Source organism: Dendrobates tinctorius, unplaced genomic scaffold, assembly GCF_039654945.1.
Source record: "Dendrobates tinctorius isolate UK_male_01 unplaced genomic scaffold, ASM3965494v1 ptg000058l, whole genome shotgun sequence".
Taxonomy (NCBI): Eukaryota; Metazoa; Chordata; class Amphibia; order Anura; family Dendrobatidae; genus Dendrobates; species Dendrobates tinctorius.
In genome coordinates this window covers 8,792,971-8,813,578 of record NW_027361726.1, presented here as the reverse complement: position 1 = coordinate 8,813,578, position 20,608 = coordinate 8,792,971, and the positions used below count along the sequence as shown (strand labels likewise).

The following is a 20,608-nucleotide window of genomic DNA, read 5'->3' as shown; positions in this document are numbered from 1 at the left end:
CATGTGAATATTAAGGTTTGCCTTCACTGACAAGCAGAGACCTCGGAAATGGCGAGCAATGGAAAAAAAAAAACAAGGGTCGGCTGATGCAGTCATAGTTCAATAGTGCAAATTTTCTGTTCAGAAAACGACTCCTTAGAGAAAAAATAAAACTCATAAAGGATTTATAAATCAGATAAAGATTCGATCTGAGAATATACATAGGAAATGACCTAAATTTATTACAAAACTCCACACCTCAAAAATCAGATTCACTTAATTTCCATAAGGGCCGCCACCATGTCCTGCTGCGGGTGAGCTGGGGGCTCATATATTACACCCGCCTCGCCCACTGCAGCTCCTTCTGATTCGTGAACAAACACCAAGTCCTGTCCATAGTGGAAGCCAAAGACTTGTGAGCCTGAGTCACTGGCAATGATGTCTGGGGGGATTAAGGTGTCTACACTTTGGAAGCTTTCGCTGCATGTCTTTTCGGTAAAGGTTGGTGGAGGAGCAACAGAAGGGAGGGCAAAATCAGCCGGAGAACATGGGAGCGGAGGGACAAGGCTTCCTGGTAAAACCTCATCGGGCCGTGTGTCCTCCTGCATAATGTGACTGCGACATTTATCACCTGGACTTTCCGCTGAACAATCCGTGGAAATCTGCACGGAGTCACCCGATTCTCCACCGAGTAGAGGTGGAGCGGCCGCCATCACTTCCTGTTCTATGTCACATGGAAAAGACTCTGGATCGTTGATCACGGGCAGCTCTTTAGCTTTTTCCTCTATTACATTTGTGAGTGATGTTTCACAGACTTGTACGGTACAATTTATTGCAACATCAGAACTTGTGTCGTTTCCACAAAGTAACTCATCAGCCATGAGATCTGCACAATATAAGAAAACAGGTTACACAAAGTTCAGTTATAGAAACTATAACTACTGTAATACTGCCAATATGTACATATTATACTTAGTATAATACTGCTCCCTATGTACAATAATATAACTACTATAATACTGCCCCCTATGTACAAGAATATAACTACTATAATACTGTCCCCTATGTACAAGTATATAACTACTATAATACTGCCTCTATGTACAAGAATATAACTACTATAATACTGCTCCTATGTACAAGAATATAACTACTATAACATTGTCCCCTATGTACAATAATATAACTACTATAATACTGCTCCTATGTACAGGAATATAACTACAATAATACTGCACCTATGTACAAGAATATAACTATTATAATACTGCACCTATGTACAAGAATATAACTACTATAATACTGCCCCTATGTACAATAAGATAACTACTATAATAGTCATGTACAGGAATATAACTAGAATAATACTGCCCCTGTGTACAAGAATATAACTACAATAATAGTGTCCCCTATGTACAATAATATAACTACTATAATACTGCTCCTATGTACAGGAATATAACTACAATAATACTGCCCCTGTGTACAAGAATATAACTACTATAATACTGCACCTATGCACAAGACTGTAACTACTATAATACTGCTCCTATGTACAAGAATATAACTACTATAATACTGCCCCTATGTACAAGAATATAACTACTATACTGCCCCCATGTACAAGAATATAACTACTACAATACTGCCCCCATGTACAAGAATATAACTACTATAATACTGCCCCTATGTACAATAATATAACTACTATAATACTCATGTACAGGAATATAACTAGAATAATACTGCCCCTGTGTACAAGAATATACTATAATACTGCCCCTCTGTACAAGAATGTAACTACTATAATACTGCTCCTATGTACAAGAATATAACTACTATAATACTGCTCCTATGTACAAGAATATAACTACTATAATACTGCTCCTATGTACAAGAATATAACTACTATAATACCGCTTCTATGTACAAGAATATAGCTACTATAATACTGCTGCTATGTCCAAGAATATAACTACTATAATATTGCTTCTATGTACAAAAATATAACTACTATAATAATGCCCCTATGTACAAGAATATAACTACTGTAACACTGATCCTATGTACAAGAATATAAATACTATAGTACTTCTATGTACAAGAATGTAACTACTATAATGTGGCTCCTATGTACAAACAGATATAACTACTATAATATTGCTCTCACGTACAGGAATAGGACTACTATAATACTCCCCCATGTTCAAGAATATAACTACTACAATACTGCCCTCTATGTACAAGAATATTACTACTACCATACTGCTCATATGTACAAGAATATACAGTGCATTGCGAAAGTATTTGGCTCCCAGGAACTTTTCACCGTTTTCCCACATATCATGCTTCAAACATAAAGATACCAAATGTAAATTTTTGGTGAAGATTCAACAACAAGTGGAACACAATTGTGAAGCTGAACGAAATTTAAAGGTTATTTTAAATTTTTGTGGAAATGCAAAAACTGAAAAGTGGGGCATGCAATATTATTCAGCCCCTTTAACTTAATACTTTGTTACGCCACCTTTTGCTGCGATTACAGCTGCAAGTCGCTTGGGGTATGTCTATCAGTTTTGTACATCGAGAGACTGAAATTCTTGCCCATTCTTCCTTGGCTCGAGCTCAGTGAAGTTTGATGGAGATAGTTTGCGAACATCAGTTTTCAGCTCTTTCCACAGATTCTCGATTGGATTCAGGTCTGGACTTTGACTTGGCCATTCTAACACCTGGAAATGTTTATTTGTGAACCATTCCATTGTAGATTTTGCTTTATGGTTGGGATCATTGTCTTGTTGGAAGACAAATCTCTCCTCCATCCCAACCTCAGATCTTTTGCAGACTCCAACAGGTTTTCTTCAAGAATGGTCCTGTATTTGGCTCCATCCATCTTCCCATCAATTTTAACCATCTTCCCTATCCCTGCTGAAGAAGAGCAGGCCCAAACCATGATGCTGCCACCACCATGTTTGACAGTGGGGATGGTGTGTTCAGGGTGATGAGCTGTGTTGCCTTTACGCCAAACATCGTTTGGCATTGTTGCCAAAAAGTTCGATTTTAGTTTCATCTGACCAGAGCACCTTTTCCACATGTTTGGTGTGTCTCCTAGTTGGAAAGACAGAAGTGGATCCGGCTCACTCACAGGGCTTATTTAAAAATTAGAAAATATTTATTGGATGATCCTTAAAAAATTCAAAATGACAAAACAGACATCTCAGATGGCACAGCAATGACAGGGGGTGATGTGTAATGAGACCATACGCGTTTCGAGCAACACGGCTCTTGAACAGCCGTGTTGCGCAAAACGTGTATGGTCTCATTACACATCACCCCCTGTCATTGCTGTGCCATCTGAGATGTCTGTTTTGTCATTTTGAATTTTTTAAGGATCAACCAATAAAAATGTTCTAATTTTTAAATAAGCCCTGTGAGTGAGCTGGATCCACTTCTATCTTTCCTATTGCCTTGGACGCTGTGCAGCAGTGAGGAAGCCGTGCTCCTTCTTCTGTTTGGAATTACATCTCAGGGTTGGGCTGAATGTTCGCTTTTGTTTTTGCTAATTTATCTCCCAATTGGCTTGTTGCAAACTTTAAACGACACTTTTTATATCTTTGAGAAATGGCTTCTTCCATAGTGCTTCCATAAAGGCCAGATTTGTGCAGTGTACGACTGATTGTTGTTCTATGGACAGACTGTCCCACCTCAGCTGTAGATCTCTGCAGTTCATCCAGAGTGATCATGGGCCTCTTGGCTGCATCTCTGATCAGTCTTCTTGTTTGAGATGAAAGTTTAGAGGGATGGCCGGATCTTGGTAGATTTGCAGTGGTTGGATACTCCTTCCATTTCAATATGATCGCTTGCACAGTGCTCCTTGGGATGTTTAATCCCTTTAGTCCCCCCCCCCCCCTCCAAGGGTGGTTTGCACGTTCATGACCAGGCCAATTTTTACAATTCTGACCACTGTCCCTTTATGAGGTTATAACTCTGGAACGCTTCAACGGATCTAGGCGATTCTGATAATGTTTTCTCGTGACATATCGTACTTCACTTTGGTGGTAAAATTTTTTCGCTATGACTTGCGTTTATTTATGAAAAAACAGAAATATGGCGAAAATTTTGAAAAATTTTGCAATTTTCAAACTTTGAATTTTTATGCCCTTAAAACAGAGAAATATGTGACACAAAATAGTTACTAAATAACATTTCCCACATGTCTACTTTACATCAGCACAATTTAGGAAACAACATTTTTTTTTGTTAGGAAGTTAAGGGTTAAAAGTTGACCAGCGATTTCTCATTTTTACAACAAAACTTACAAAACCATTTTTTTTTAGGGACCACCTCACATTTGAAGTCACCTTGAGGAGTCTATATGGCAGAAAATACCCAAAAGTGACACCATTCTAAAAACTGCACCCCTGAAGCTACTCAAAACCACATTCAAGAAGTTTATTAACCCTTTAGGTGCTTCACAGGAGCAGAAGAAACGTGGAAGGAAAAAATGAACATTTAACTTTTTAGTCACAAAAATGATATTTTAGCAACAATTTTTTTTATTTTCCCAAGGGTAACAGGAGAAATTGGACCCCAAAAGTTGTTATCCAATTTGTCCTGAGTACGCTGATACCAAATATGTGGGGGGGAACCACTGTTTGGGCACATGGCAGGGCTCAGAAGGGAAGGAGCCCCGTTTGACTTTTTCAACCTAAAATTGGCTGGAATTGAGATCGGACGCCATGTCACGTTTGACGAGCGTCTGATGTGCCTAAACAGTGGAAACCCCCACAAGTGACCCCATTTTGGAAACTAGACCCCCTAAGGAACTTATCTAGATGTGTGGTGAGCACTTTGAACCCCCAAGTGTTTCACTAAAGATTATAATGCCCGAGCGTGAAAATATAAAATCCTGTTTTGTTCCCACATAAATGATCATTTAGTCCCCAATTTTTACATTTTCTCAAGAGCAACAGAAGAAATTGGACCCCAAAAGTCGTTGTCCAATTTGTCCTGAGTACGCTGATACCCCACATGTGGGAGAAAACTACTGTTTGGGCACACGTCAGGGGTCGAAAGGTAAGTAATGACGTTTTGGAAAGCAGACTTAGATGGAATGGTCTGCGGGCATCATGTTCCATTTGCAGAGCCCTTGATGTTCCTAAACAGTAGAAACCCCCCATAAGTGGCCCCATTTTGGAAACTAGACCCCCTAAGGAACTTATCTAGATTTGTGGTGAGCACTTTGAACCCCCAAGTGTTTCATTAAAGATTATAATGCCCGGGCGTGAAAATATAAAATCCTGTTTTGTTCCCACATAAATGATCATTTAGTCCCCAATTTTTAATTTTCCCAAGAGTAACAGGAGAAATTGGACCCCAAAAGTCGTCCAATTTGTCCTGGGTACTCTGGTACCCCACATGTGGGAAAAAACTGTTTAGGCACACGTCGGGGCTCGAAAGGGAAGTAGTGTTGTTTTGGAATGCAGACTTTGATGGTCTGCTGGCGTCATGTTCCATTTGCAGAGTCCCTGATGTGCCTAAACAGGAAAAAAACCCACATGTGACATCATTTTGGATACTAGACCCCAAAGAACAAATCTAGATGTGCCCCCAACTAATCTAATGTAAATTAATAGTGCATGGAGGTGTGGTACAATTTGAAGCAATCCTTCATACACAGGCCAGGTTTTTCGGGGCAGGTGTCGCATTGATAAGTGGTGTCCTTGCGTATTCCTTTTTTGTAACACACTCGACACCTTTTTTGTGGCTTACCTTTTCTTGGGGTTGGCGGGACCACCCCCGGAAAATGCTGACCTGGTACAATACGAGCACCTTCAGTTCCAGAAGTACTGGGGCCCGCTCCTTCCTGAGCGGCAAACATGAGGGCCTTAACCACTACCTGCTGGAACTGAAGGAAGGACGTATGGCTGGGGCATGCACATTGTGACAATAGGAATGCGTTGAGCATTGCCATTTGGACGATGTGCATGGCCAGCTTTTTATACCACACCTTGGCCTTCCTCAATGCATTGACGGTTGGAGGAGTTGATCGGAGAGATCAACGCCCCCCATGTTTTTGTTGTACCCCACTACACATGTCGGTTTGCGGACCTGTGTAGAGGTACCCCGTACAGTGCAGTGGGTACTGCCATCACCGTGTATGGTGGTCAAGAGATGGACATCTCTCTTGTCCTTGTACTTGACCATCAGCAGGTGGTCGCTACATTGGGCTCTGCTCTCACCTTTTCGGAGCATCTGCCCAAGTAACGTCTTCGGGAGGCCTCTCTGATTTTTATGGACTATACCGCAGGCTGCGGTACGTCGCTCAGAGAGGGATTTGTAGAGTGGGATGCTGGTATAAAAGTTATCAGTGTAAAGGTGATAACCTTTATCCAGCAGTGGGTGCACCAAATCCCACACAATTTTCCCACTCACTCCCTGGAAAGGAGGACACTCGGGGTTCAATCCGGGTGTCCTTCCCTTCGTAAACTCTAAACTTGTGGATGTACCCTGAGGTACTCTCACACAGGTTATAGAGATTGATTCCGTACCTGGCCCTCTTACTGGGCAGGTATTGACGGAATCGCAGCCTTCCCTTGAAGTGAACCAAGGACTCATCCACGCAGATGTCCCTTTGGGGCACGTACACTTCAGCAAACTTTTTGTTGAAGTGTTCGATGACCGGCCGAACTTTGAAAAGATGGTCAAAGTTGGGGTCATCTCGTGCGGGACACTGTGCATTATCAGTATAATGCAGAAACTTGTGGATGGCCTCAAAACGCGTCCGGGCCATGACCATTCGGAACACTGGAGTGTTGTATAAAATATCAACACTCCAATATTGCCGAATTTCCGGCTTCTTCAGTATCCCCAAAACTGCGTCATTTCAACTGCGTCTATAGGAGACCAGTTTGAAAATGATGAACGCGGGTTTTGCTCCAAAAATTGACGAGCGTACAAATTAGTTTGCTCCACCATGAGGTTAACAAAATCCTCAGAGAAAAAAACTTTGAAAAAGTCAATTTCTGTGAGGCCGGTGGTGTTAAACTTGATTCCTGATTCTGTCACAAAATCAGGAATCAGTGGCTGGTAATTTTCGGGGGGGCGAGGTCCATACGGGGAGCACTGGGTCAGCTGCGGGCAAGGTGGGCGCTGCCTCATCTTCTGTCCTGGAGCGTCTGCGTTGCGGTTCCGCAGGACCCGAGGAGGAAGATGAGGAGGGGGAAGAGGAAGAGGATGAAGAATCCGAAAAATAAAGAAAAGTGGGATCGCCATCCTCGCTATCAGTGTCGGAGGCAAGTATACCATATGCCTCCTCCATTGTACATTTTTGTGTAAATATGGTGCTTGGGTGTACACTTTATTGAAAACTGTATGTCTATGTGAGGGGGGGGGGAGTGATTGGTGTAAACTTTCTGTAAAGAAAAAGCTGTGGAAAAAAAGTCTAAAATAGCAGGCCCTAGCTGATGAGTGTCACTTATTAAAATTAGGCTGCTGGATTTGCGCATGGGGTGGCGCAAAGGGGGGGGGGGTGATAAAAAAAAGGAAAACGGCAGGCACAAACTCTGATAAGTGAACTGTGTCACTTATCAAAGTTTGCCAGCTGGGGATGTGTGTGCGGAGTTGGCGCTACGGGGGCTGAGAAAAAAAAGGGAGCACAAGTGTTGCTCGATGTACTGCGTCACCAATCAACGCTCGGCGGCTGCGCAAAGGTGGTTGGAGGGGGGTACAAAAAAGGGGGGATTGGGGTGGATGAAGAGAGATTGGGCAGGCATCAACAGTTAGGGTTGTAGTTAGGTGGCACAAAGGGGGGGGGTGAAAAAAATGAAAAACGGCAGGCACAAGCTTGGATAAGTGACGTGTATCGAAGTTTTGCGGCTGCGGGATGTGTGTACGGAGGTGGCGCAAAAGTGGGGTGGAGGGGAGAGATTGGGCAGGGATCAGTTAGGGTTGTAGTTAGGTGGCACAAAGGGGGGTGAAAAAAAAGAAGGGGGGTGGAGGGGGGTAAAAAAGGGGTAAAAAGAGGGGGAAGGAGATAGATGGGGGGTGAAGATAGATTGGGCAGGGGATCAGGGACACTTACGGTTGGCGGTTTTTTCTTTCTTTTATGATGCTACAAGTTGTGGCACCACAATACCCAGCACAGGAGCTCTTGCTGCATCCGACCTCTCTGCAGGAATCCTCAGCTAGAGTGAGTACCCCTGCAGACAGGTCAGAGGCAGGTCAGGGGCAGGTCACAGAGCGGTCACATTGCTGCTGTGACCTGTCATTGGTGGGATCGAATGATTACATCGATCCACCAATCCCTGATCTGCCTGGTGACCATGGCAACTGCCTAGGATCGGAGCTCACAGCTCCGATTCCTAGGCAGGTCATGCCCAGGTCACCAGCAGGGCACAGAGAGGTCACGTGACCGCAGCTGTGCCCTGTGGTTGGCGCGATCGCCGATCTAATCGATCGCGTCAGCCAGCTCCTGCAGGCCCTGCTGGGCCTGCACCAGGCTCCAGCCTAAGATCGGTGCTAATATGCCACCGATCCGGACCGGTACTGGCAGGGTACAGTGGCGGTACAGTGCCGCTGTGCGCTGTGATTGGCGCTATCGATTAGATCGGCGATCGCGCCAATCCGGGGGCTTTTTGCCGGTGCCTGGCGTTGCCAGGTACCGGCTCTAGGATCGAGTACATCGGTACTCCGATCCTAGCCTAGGACATCATTGTTTCAGCCAAGCGGATTGGCTGAAACAATGAGAAATGCTGCGATTGGCTGTTCAGAAATGAACAGCCAATCACAGCGCTTTGGATGCCGGGGGGCGGGATCGCAGCCCGGGAGGCCGACGCCATCTTCTGTAAGGTGAGATGGCGCCGGAATTTTAATGCGATCACTGCGACTTTAGTCGCGGTGATCGCATTAAAGGGCCCGACGTACTATTCCGTCCACGGTCATACGGGCCCGGGTACCGTGGACGGGATAGTACGTCGGATGTCAGAAAGAGGTTAAAGTTTTGGAAATCATTTTGTATCCAAATCCGGCTTTAAACTTCTCCACAACAGTATCACGGATCTGCCTGTTGTGTTCCTTGGTCTTCATGATGCTCTCTGTGCTTCAAACAGAACCCTGAGACTATCACAGAGCAGGTGCACTTATACGGAGACTTGATTACACACAGGTGGATTATATTTATCATCATTAGTCATTTAGGGCAACATTGGATCATTCAGAGATCCACAAAGAACTTCTGGAGTGAGTTTGCTGCACTGAAAGTAAAGGGGCCAAATAATATTGCACGCCCCACTTTTCAGTTTTTGAATTTCAACAAAAACATCCAATAAATTTCGTTCAACTTCACAACTGTGTTCCACTTGTTGAGTCTTCACCAAAAATTTATATTTGGTATCTTTATGTTTGAAGCATGATATGTGGGTAAAGACTGAAAGGTTCCAGGGAGCCAAATACTTTTGCAAGGCACTGTACCGCATTTTTTGGATTATAAGACGTACTTTTTCAGCAAACAATTTGAGAGGAAAATGTGGGTGAATCTTATAATCTGAATGTAGCTTTCGAGAGGTGGTGTGGTGCCAGGGGAGTGGGCTGCGGTGGAGCTGAGCAACAGGAGGCAGGATCGCTGCTGACAGCGGCAGGAGTGGCGCGATGCAAGGCTGCGGGTCCCGGGCTGTCAGAAAAAGTCGGCGTTGAATAGAGTCCCCACACTTTTCCGTTGATTCCCCTGCAATAGGCTTCGGAAAAATGGCTGCAGGAGGCAGCGCATGTGCAGACTGAAATCTTTGCTCCAAACATTTTCTGACAGTCCATGGCGAGTAGTGTCGGGACACCCTCTCCTTCCAGCCCGAGGTCAGCTTCCTGCAGCAATGACCCGTCTCCTGTGACCCCGCTCCATCGCAACCGACCACCCTGATAAGCTACAGTAAAATTGGACTATAAGACGCACCTACATTTGATTTAGGAAAAAAAAAAAAAAAAAAAAAAAAAATTTACCCCAAAATTTAGGATGCCTCTAATGGTTCACAAAATACGGTAATCACTAACTTACCTGGTGTGTGCTCTTCTTTGTGGCTGTACACCGTGTTTTCTGTGGACATTTCTGGGGTTGGCTGCTCACTTTCTGTTTCATCCACTTTTGATCTTTTGGATGGCCGTATCATCTCTTCTGTTGAACACTAACACAGAGCACAATACATATTACTGGCTGGTGACTATTATAACCAGGTGATTATTTGGGCAGAGACCTCTTACCTCATTATTCTCGCCTTCTGACTGTATTCTCTGTTTTTCTGATTTTCCTTCTGGGAGAAGAGAAATGTCTACGATCTGTTCTGCAGCAACGTCCAATGATGCTGCCACCTAGGACATAAAACATCACATGCAGAGAAGCGTTATCCCTTCATTAGCACTCTATAGCGCCACCTGTTGGAAGCAGAGACCCTAAGATTCAATGCAATAAGACTTGGGATTAAAATCTCAATTTGCAGACACGGTGTTTCGGGGGTAGCGATCTGATTTGGCTAGGGGAGAGGTTCTGGACTGAGGTTGAAGGGGTAACGTTTCTCCGTCTGGAGAGTGACATACAGGCCCTGGTGTACCAATGTAAGGAGGCTTATTCGCCGTGCAAGGTTTCTCTGGGAAATTAAATATGCAAATTGCAGTGGAAATACTTCAAAACACTATCTGCAAATTAAGATCTGATTGGGCTTTTATCCTAGGTCATATTGCAGGGCTCTTTAACGGGTCAATGGTGACTTGTAATTTCGCTGATTCCAACAGGTGGCGCTATAGAGTTCTAGTCCTCTTCCTTTGACGAGGAACTTTATTTAATCCCTTTCTGATATTGGGTGTACATTTACGCCAATGTCGGACTCCCTTCCTTTGTTGTGGGCTCCGGCGGTGAACACACATCTTTTCTGGGACATTTCAGCTGTTTTGAACAGCTGACACGTGCCCCGCAATAGCCGGGGGGTGAAATCATGATCCACCCGCAACTATTAATCCGTTAAAGGACGCTGTCAAACGCTGACAGCAGCATTTAACAAGAACTTCTGGCAATCGCGCCAGAAATCCGCCCCCCGGTGACCCGCGTCACGTGATCGCGGGTGACCGGTTCGTTGGCATGACAGCCAGAGGTCTCCTGGAGACCTCTATGGTTGTCAGTGCCAGAATGCTGTGAGCACCACCTGGTGGTAGGTGCTCATAGCAAGTGAGTAACTCTGCTATATAGAGGTGATCTGACCATCGCCTCTCTGTAGCAGAGCTTATCGGATTGTGGCAGCTTCTAGTCTCACATGGAGGCTATTGAAGCAAGCCAAAAGTAACCACAAAAAAAAAATGTTTTTGAAAATATAAAATAACTTCAAATCATCCCCTTTTGCCCCATTCAAAGAAAAAAACAAAAACAAAAAACAAACATACACATATTGCCCTAATCAGAATCGCCTGATAAGTATAAAAAAAAAAGGATTAACCTGATCGCTAAACAGCGTACTGCTAAAAACAATTCAAAACGCCAGAATTATGCTTTTTTACTTGCCGCGACATTGCATTAAAATGCAGTAACGGTCGACCAAAAGATCGTATCTGCACCAAAATGGTATCATTAAAACAGTCAGCTCGGCGCGCAAAAAGTAAGCCCTCACCCAACCAGTGTTCAAGAAAAGTGGAGACACTATGGGTCTCGGAAAATGTTGCAATTTTTTTCACCACAAAGAGCCTAGACATGTTTGGTGTCTATGAACTCGTAGTGACCTGGAGAATCATAATGGCAGGTCAGTTTTAGCATTTACTGAACCTAGCAAAAAAGCCAAAACAAAAAACAAGTGTGGGATTGCACTTCTTTTTTGCAATTTCACTGCACTTAGAATTTTTTTCCCATTTTCTAGTACACGACATGGTAAAATCAATGGTGCTGTTCCAAAGTACAACTCGTCCTGCAAAAAACAAGCCCTCACATGGCCATATTGACGGAAAAATATAAAAAAGTTATGGCTCTGGGAAGGAGGGGAACTAAGAAACGTAACGCAAAACTGATAAAAATTCCGAGGGTTAAGGAGTTAATTTCCCAGAAGAGCATTGCACAGCACATAAGCCTCCCTACGTTGGCATGTCAAACTGCATGGAAACGTAGGGCTCCCATGTCTTACACTTACGGCAAATCTACAGGATGTGTCACATATGTCTTGATAGAGACTCGTCCCACCGTATAAAAAGGAGGGGGGACCACCCATTTAACTCACCTTACTATCAGTAACTTCAAGAGCCTTTCCCGCCCCATTACTGAAATACTCTGCAGCCAACATTCGGACCATGGAGTGCAATTTCTCCAGTTCTTTATATAGGTGGGGAAACAAAGGCTCATCTGGATGTTCATGTTTGACCTTTGAACAAAAGAAGCAAAAAGGATGAACAGTGACGGAAGATAAAGGCAAAAAGAAAAAAAAAAAATAAAGCATCAGTGCACCGACCTTCACAAGAGAGTAGTCACAGACTGAAAGACGCTCAGAAAGACACGGTGCAACGTGTTCTCTTATGTCTGCATCATCACATTGCTGAATGAGCTGCAGAAGATGGAGAGAAAGAGTATATAATGTACAGTGAGTGCACCAGCAGAATAGTGAGTGCAGCTCTGGAGTATAATACAGGATGTAACTCAGGATCAGTAATGTAATGTATGTACACAGTGACTGCACCAGCAGAATAGTGAGTGCAGCTCTGGAGTATAATACAGGATGTAACTCAGGATCAGTAATGTAATGTATGTACACAGTGACTGCACCAGCAGAATAGTGAGTGCAGCTCTGGAGTATAATACAGGATGTAACTTCAGATCAGTAATGTAATGTATGTACACAGTGACTGCACCAGCAGAATAGTGAGTGCAGCTCTGGGGTATAATACAGGATGTAACTCAGGATCAGTAATGTAATGTATGTACACAGTGACTGCACCAGCAGAATAGTGAGTGCAGCTCTGGAGTATAATACAGGATGTAACTTCAGATCAGTAATGTAATGTATGTACACAGTGACTGCACCAGCAGAATAGTGAGTGCAGCTCTGGAGTATAATACAGGATGTAACTCAGGATCAGTAATGTATGTACACAGTGACTGCACCAGCAGAATAGTGAGTGCAGCTCTGGAGTATAATACAGGATGTAACTCAGGATCAGTAATGTAATGTATGTACACAGTGACTGCACCAGCAGAATAGACAGTGAAGCTCTGGAGTATAATACAGGATGTAACTCAGGATCAGTAATGTAATTATGTAAACAGTGACTGCACCAGCAGAATAGTGAGTGCAGCTCTGGGGTATAATACAGGATGTAACTCAGGATCAGTAATGTAATGTATGTACACAGTGACTGCACCAGCAGAATAGTGAGTGCAGCTCTGGGGTATAATACAGGAGGTAACCCAGGATCAGTAATGTAATGTATGTACACAGTGACTGCACCAGCAGAATAGTGAGTGCAGCTCTGGGGTATAATACAGGATGTAACTCAGGATCAGTAATGTAATGTACACAGTGACTGCACCAGCAGAATAGTGAGTGCAGCTCTGGGGTATAATACAGGATGTAACTCAGGATCAGTAATGTAATGTATGTACACAGTGACTGCACCAGCAGAATAGTGAGTGCAGCTCTGGGGTATAATACAGGATGTAACTCAGGATCAGTAATGTAATGTACACAGTGACTGCACCAGCAGAATAGTGAGTGCAGCTCTGGGGCATAATACAGGATGTAACTCAGGATCAGTAATGTAATGTACACAGTGACTGCACCAGCAGAATAGTGAGTGCAGCTCTGGGGCATAATACAGGATGTAACTCAGGATCAGTAATGTAATGTACACAGTGACTGTACCAGCAGAATAGTGAGTGCAGCTCTGGGGCATAATACAGGATGTAACTCAGGATCAGTAATGTAATGTATGTACACAGTGACTGCACCAGCAGAATAGTGAGTGCAGCTCTGGGGTATAATACAGGATGTAACTCAGGATCAGTAATGTAATTATGTAAACAGTGACTGCACCAGCAGAATAGTGAGTGCAGCTCTGGGGTATAATACAGGATGTAACTCAGGATCAGTAATGTAATGTATGTACACAGTGACTGCACCAGCAGAATAGTGAGTGCAGCTCTGGGGTATAATACAGGAGGTAACCCAGGATCAGTAATGTAATGTATGTACACAGTGACTGCACCAGCAGAATAGTGAGTGCAGCTCTGGGGTATAATACAGGATGTAACTCAGGATCAGTAATGTAATGTACACAGTGACTGCACCAGCAGAATAGTGAGTGCAGCTCTGGGGTATAATACAGGAGGTAACCCAGGATCAGTAATGTAATGTATGTACACAGTGACTGCACCAGCAGAATAGTGAGTGCAGCTCTGGGGTATAATACAGGATGTAACTCAGGATCAGTAATGTAATGTACACAGTGACTGCACCAGCAGAATAGTGAGTGCAGCTCTGGGGCATAATACAGGATGTAACTCAGGATCAGTAATGTAATGTATGTAAACAGTGACTGCACCAGCAGAATAGTGAGTGCTGCTCTGGAGTATAATACAGGATGTAACTCAGGATCAGTAATGTAATGTATGTACACAGTGACTGCACCAGCAGAATAGTGAGTGCAGCTCTGGGGTATAATACAGGATGTAACTCAGGATCAGTAATGTAATGTATGTACACAGTGACTGCACCAGCAGAATAGTGAGTGCAGCTCTGGGGTATAATACAGGATGTAACTCAGGATCAGTAATGTAATGTATGTACACAGTGACTGCACCAGCAGAATAGTGAGTGCAGCTCTGGAGTATAATACAGGATGTAACTCAGGATCAGTAATGTATGTACACAGTGACTGAACCAGCAGAATAGTGAGTGCAGCTCTGGAGTATAATACAGGATGTAACTCAGGATCAGTAATGTAATGTAATGTATGTACAAAGTGACTGCACCAGTAGAATAGTGCGTGCAGCTCTGGAGTATAATACAGGATGTAAATTATTAGCCTGTATGGAGCCCAGTTCTCAGGTTCCTCGTGCTCAATTATGATTCATATGATGGATATACATATTGTATTGACTTCTTTTGCTTGTAACTCAGGATCAGTAATGTAATGTATGTACACAGTGACTGCACAAGCAGAATAGTGAGAGTAGCTCTGGGGTATAATACAGGATGTAACTCAGGATCAGTAATGTAATGTATGTACACAGTGACTGAACCAGCAGAATAGTGAGTGCAGCTCTGGAGTATAGTACAGGATGTAACTCAGGATCAGTAATGTAATGTATGTACACAGTGACTGCACCAGCAGAATAGTGAGTGCAGCTCTGGAGTATAATACAGGATGTAACTCAGGATCAGTAATGTAATGTATGTACACAGTGACTGAACCAGCAGAATAGTGAGTGCAGCTCTGGAGTATAATACAGGACGTAACTTCAGATCAGTAATGTAATGTATGTACACAGTGACTGCACCAGCAGAATAGTGAGTGCAGCTCTGGAGTATAATACAGGATGCAACTCAGGATCAGTAATGTAATGTACACAGTGACTGCACCAGCAGAATAGTGAGTGCAGCTCTGGGGTATAATACAGGATGTAACTCAGGATCAGTAATGTAATGTATGTACACAGTGACTGCACCAGCAGAATAGACAGTGAAGCTCTGGAGTATAATACAGGATGCAACTCAGGATCAGTAATGTAATGTACACAGTGACTGCACCAGCAGAATAGTGAGTGCAGCTCTGGGGTATAATACAGGATGTAACTCAGGATCAGTAATGTAAAGTATGTACACAGTGACTGCACCAGCAGAATAGTGAGTGCAGCTCTGGAGTATAATACAGGATGTAACTCAGGATCAGTAATGTAATGTATGCACACAGTGACTGCATCAGCAGAATAGACAGTGAAGCTCTGGAGTATAATACAGGATGTAACTCAGGATCAGTAATATAATGTACACAGTGACTGCACCAGCAGAATAGTGAGTGCAGCTCTGGGGCATAATACAGGATGTAACTCAGGATCAGTAATGTAATGTACACAGTGACTGTACCAGCAGAATAGTGAGTGCAGCTCTGGGGCATAATACAGGATGTAACTCAGGATCAGTAATGTAATGTATGTACACAGTGACTGCACCAGCAGAATAGTGAGTGCAGCTCTGGGGTATAATACAGGATGTAACTCAGGATCAGTAATGTAATTATGTAAACAGTGACTGCACCAGCAGAATAGTGAGTGCAGCTCTGGGGTATAATACAGGATGTAACTCAGGATCAGTAATGTAATGTATGTACACAGTGACTGCACCAGCAGAATAGTGAGTGCAGCTCTGGGGTATAATACAGGATGTAACTCAGGATCAGTAATGTAATGTACACAGTGACTGCACCAGCAGAATAGTGAGTGCAGCTCTGGGGCATAATACAGGATGTAACTCAGGATCAGTAATGTAATGTATGTAAACAGTGACTGCACCAGCAGAATAGTGAGTGCAGCTCTGGAGTATAATACAGGATGTAACTCAGGATCAGTAATGTAATGTATGTACACAGTGACTGCACCAGCAGAATAGTGAGTGCAGCTCTGGGGTATAATACAGGATGTAACTCAGGATCAGTAATGTAATGTATGTAAACAGTGACTGCACCAGCAGAATAGTGAGTGCTGCTCTGGAGTATAATACAGGATGTAACTCAGGATCAGTAATGTAATGTATGTACAAAGTGACTGCACCAGCAGAATAGTGAGTGCAGCTCTGGAGTATAATACAGGATGTAAATTATTAGCCTGTATGGAGCCCAGTTCTCAGGTTCCTCGTGCTCAATTATGATTCATATGATGGATATACATATTGTATTGACTTCTTTTGCTTGTAACTCAGGATCAGTAATGTAATGTATGTACACAGTGACTGCACAAGCAGAATAGTGAGAGTAGCTCTGGAGTATAATACAGGATGTAACTCAGGATCAGTAATGTATGTACACAGTGACTGCACCAGCAGAATAGTGAGCGCAGCTCTGGAGTATAATACAGGATGTAACTCAGGATCAGTAATGTAATGTATGTACAAAGTGACTGCACCAGCAAAATAGTGAGTGCAGCTCTGGAGTATAATACAGGATGTAACTCAGGATCAGTAATGTAATGTATATACACAGTGACTGCACCAGCAGAATAGTGAGTGCAGCTCTGGGGTATAATACAGGATGTACCTCAGGATCAGTAATGTATGTACACAGTGACTGCACCAGCAGAATAGTGAGTGCAGCTCTGGAGTATAATACAGGATGTAACTCAGGATCAGTAATGTAATGTATGTACACAGTGACTGCACCAGCAGAATAGTGAGTGCAGCTCTGGAGTATAATACAGGATGTAACTCAGGATCAGTAATGTAATGTATGTACACAGTGACTGCACCAGCAGAATAGTGAGTGCAGCTCTGGAGTATAATACAGGATGTAACTCAGGATCAGTAAATGTAATGTATGTACACAGTGACTGCATCAGCAGAATAGTGAGTGCAGCTCTGGAGTACAATACAGGATGTAACTCAGGATCAGTAACGTATGTACACAGTGACTGCACCAGCAGAATAGTGAGTGCAGCTCTGGAGTATAATACAGGATGTAAATTATTAGCCTGTATGGAGCCCAGTTCTCAGGTTCCTCGTGCTCAATTATAATTCATATGATGGATATACATATTGTACTGACTTCTTTTGCTTGCCGTGCGTTCTGCCCAGAGGAGGCATAGACCAATGCTTTCCGGGGGCGTCCGAATCTCCTGACCATTATTTGCCGTCGTCTCTGGCAAGTGGTGGATACTGAAGCCAACTCAAGACCATTGTTATCTAAAGTTAGCAGTCTGGAATGATCGGGGTTCAGGGGGTCCTCCAACAGCCTCTTCGTAGATCTTGGTATTGGTTTCTGAAATACAAATCACATTATTTAAGACCGAAGGATTCCAGGGCATTAATAAACTATGGTCCAACCCCAAAGGGGCCGCACGCCCCCTGCTCTCTGACGAGCAGCCTCATTTTGTCTGCACAGTGCCAGTCTCTGACTGGTGAGAATCCTCACCTTTTGTTCACCAGGCAGAGAATTCCCTCCTACACCAGAGTCTCCGTTTTTCTTGGCATCGGAAACTAACGACGGCTCCATTTGCCCGTGACTGGGGTAAAGCCTGTAGTGTCGGGACAACCCTCCTTTACCCATATAAGACTTTTCACACGTCTGACACTGGAACAATGCGTTATTCGGCAGCTGGTCGCACAGTGCCTTCTCCTTCACGCCCTTCTCCTCTTCGTCCGTGCTCAGCTCCGAATAGTCTTCTGAATCTGAGACGCTGTCTTGAATCATGTCACCCACTTTAAGGAACTTATAGTCCTTGGCTTTGTGTTTGGGGGGGCGAGATATACGGCCGGAGCGGGTCTTTATCTTTATGGCCTTTTTGCGTTTATGGCCTTTATTTTGTGCGTGGTCGGTCAACGTGTGAGCGCCATTATGTGAATGGACGACTAAGGATTCCCCGGCGTTCCTATTAAGGTCGGGGGTCCTTGGTTTTGCAGCGGACAGTTGAGCTGATCGAACGAGGATTTGGATTGGAGACTCCAGAGTGGATGCATTGACCACCAATGGCTTCCCCGAATCGCTCAGAGACTTGATCTGCACAATCTGAGCGCCGAGGAGACCGGGATTTTTCACATGGACGCCACTGAGGTTAAGCACCACCGGATCCGCACTCTTCTTCGCCTGGAGACCGGGTACTTGCATGTGGATGGGATTTAGCTGGAAGGAAAATAAAAGTATTATTCACACATAACGCTAATGCTTCCCAATGCTGAGGTTTCGTTACAATCTGCCTGGCCAATCCTACAGCTAAACATCTTTCCGTCCGGTCCAGAGTTCCAAGAGGGGATTAGCAAGACTAGATACAGCTGTAACAAACACTCAGCTGCGAGAAGCAACAAGGGGATGATTTATCATTGCATTTCCTTCTTTTTTACGGTTGTAAATGTGATTTTATTTGCATTAACTTTACGGGTTTTTTTATGTTTGGCGACATATCCGCAGTTTTGGTTATGCAGAAGTTTGCTACCTCGTCGCTTGCGACTTTTTGGGAGCTAATGTAATGTATATTTTTTAGCTTTCGCTTTACATACGACTTTTTACTCTGAAGTTGCAAAAAAAAAAGAATCTGTCAATTTGCGCCAAGTCACGAAACCCTGTATAACATGTTAAAGAAGAAAATGGCGCAAAGAACGAAGAAAAAGGCATTTACAGGAAGAAAAACCTATTAATAATAAATGCCAATGATGAATCAGGTCCGTTCAGGCTCTGAGGTCTTCTGGGGAAATCACACTTTTCTGTAGCCTGAAACGGGGACCAGCATTTTGGGGGTTCTGTTTTCTTTGTGATTGATGCGGTGACGCGTTTCACCCACATAAGCTCGGTGTGCGCGATCAACACATTTTCCCGCTGAGGAGACGCATTCAAAGAGGATTTGCTGCAGATCTCTATGTCGGGTTTGGGTCAAAATCTAAGTATTTCTTTTTTTTAAAAAATTGCATTAGTTTTGCAAAATAAACAGGAATTTAAGTTGCGTTTTGCCCATACGAGTTACCTTAGTTTCCGTGATCCTGGAGGTGAGGGGCCCCTCTGGTAAGGCCAAAGGGTGGGCTACTGTCTGCGGCTGAGGGACCGCAGTGGGCCCCCCGATTGCTGGCATGAGGCTTTGATGTGTCCCAATGTTTGGGGCCCCCACGGGTGTTGTGGCGACCTCGTGGCCTCTGTCTGTAGCCCCCATAGTGAGGTTTAATGCCCTTTCCATGGCCATATCCTCCTCATCGCCATTTCCCACCCCGGGGGCTCTGATCAGAACCATCCCTGAGTGTGCAGCCTCCATGACTGCGGTTTCCACGACTGCAGCCTCCATGACTGCGGTTTCCATGACACGACCTCCAGCCTCCAGTCTGACTTCAGGGTGGGCTGCCTCCACCACACGGCCCCCTTTTAGCAGCCTTCCCCCGGGCACCAGGCTTCCGTCCGGTTGAACGTAGAAGACGGTGTCACTATGGGACATGCTCTGCAGGATTTCCGGGCTCAGTGCGTCCCCTCCGCCTCCCTCATGTACGACCACCACCTGTCCGGGGTCTCCGTCCTCCTCTACCATCACCTGCACGTACTCCTGCACCGCGGCGGTCACCACCTCCGCCATGTTTCCGGGGCAACCCAACGCCGCCATTTTCTTGGCGTTTTTGTCGCCGTTATGTAAAATTTCTCCCTTCGTTTTTCTATCAGTGTCCGTGTCCAGGACGCATCTCCAAATGAGCAGGAAGAAGTCACGGGGTTTTCTTTTTAGTTTTTTTTTTTTTCGATCATGGAAGGTCAAAAATAGGAAGTGCTGTATGGTGGCCGACCGGAATCAAACTTCAGAGCGCGTTTTTTGTTTACAAAGTTCGGATGAGTGACAGCTTACAGTCATGAGTTTGATATAAAGTTAGTAATGGAAAAGGTGAAACGATTAATCACAGAGACTTATAAGTGGAATAATAAAAGTGTAATTTAAAAAAAAATT

General features: G+C 44.1%; 1 protein-coding gene across 1 annotated transcript; it reads right to left on the bottom strand.

The window, feature by feature from the left end:
• Positions 1-147: 147 nt before the first annotated feature.
• ZNF839 (zinc finger protein 839) lies at positions 148-20,396 on the bottom strand. The gene is made up of 8 exons (XM_073578009.1): positions 19,655-20,396; positions 18,112-18,819; positions 17,746-17,958; positions 12,447-12,539; positions 12,219-12,359; positions 10,228-10,335; positions 10,025-10,151; positions 148-865 (listed from the first exon to the last, which is right to left on the bottom strand). Exons 1-8 carry the CDS (start codon positions 20,273-20,275, stop codon positions 252-254), a joined length of 2,625 nt encoding a protein of 874 aa, XP_073434110.1. The 5' UTR covers positions 20,276-20,396; the 3' UTR covers positions 148-251.
• Between the last annotated feature and the right edge of the window lie 212 nt (positions 20,397-20,608).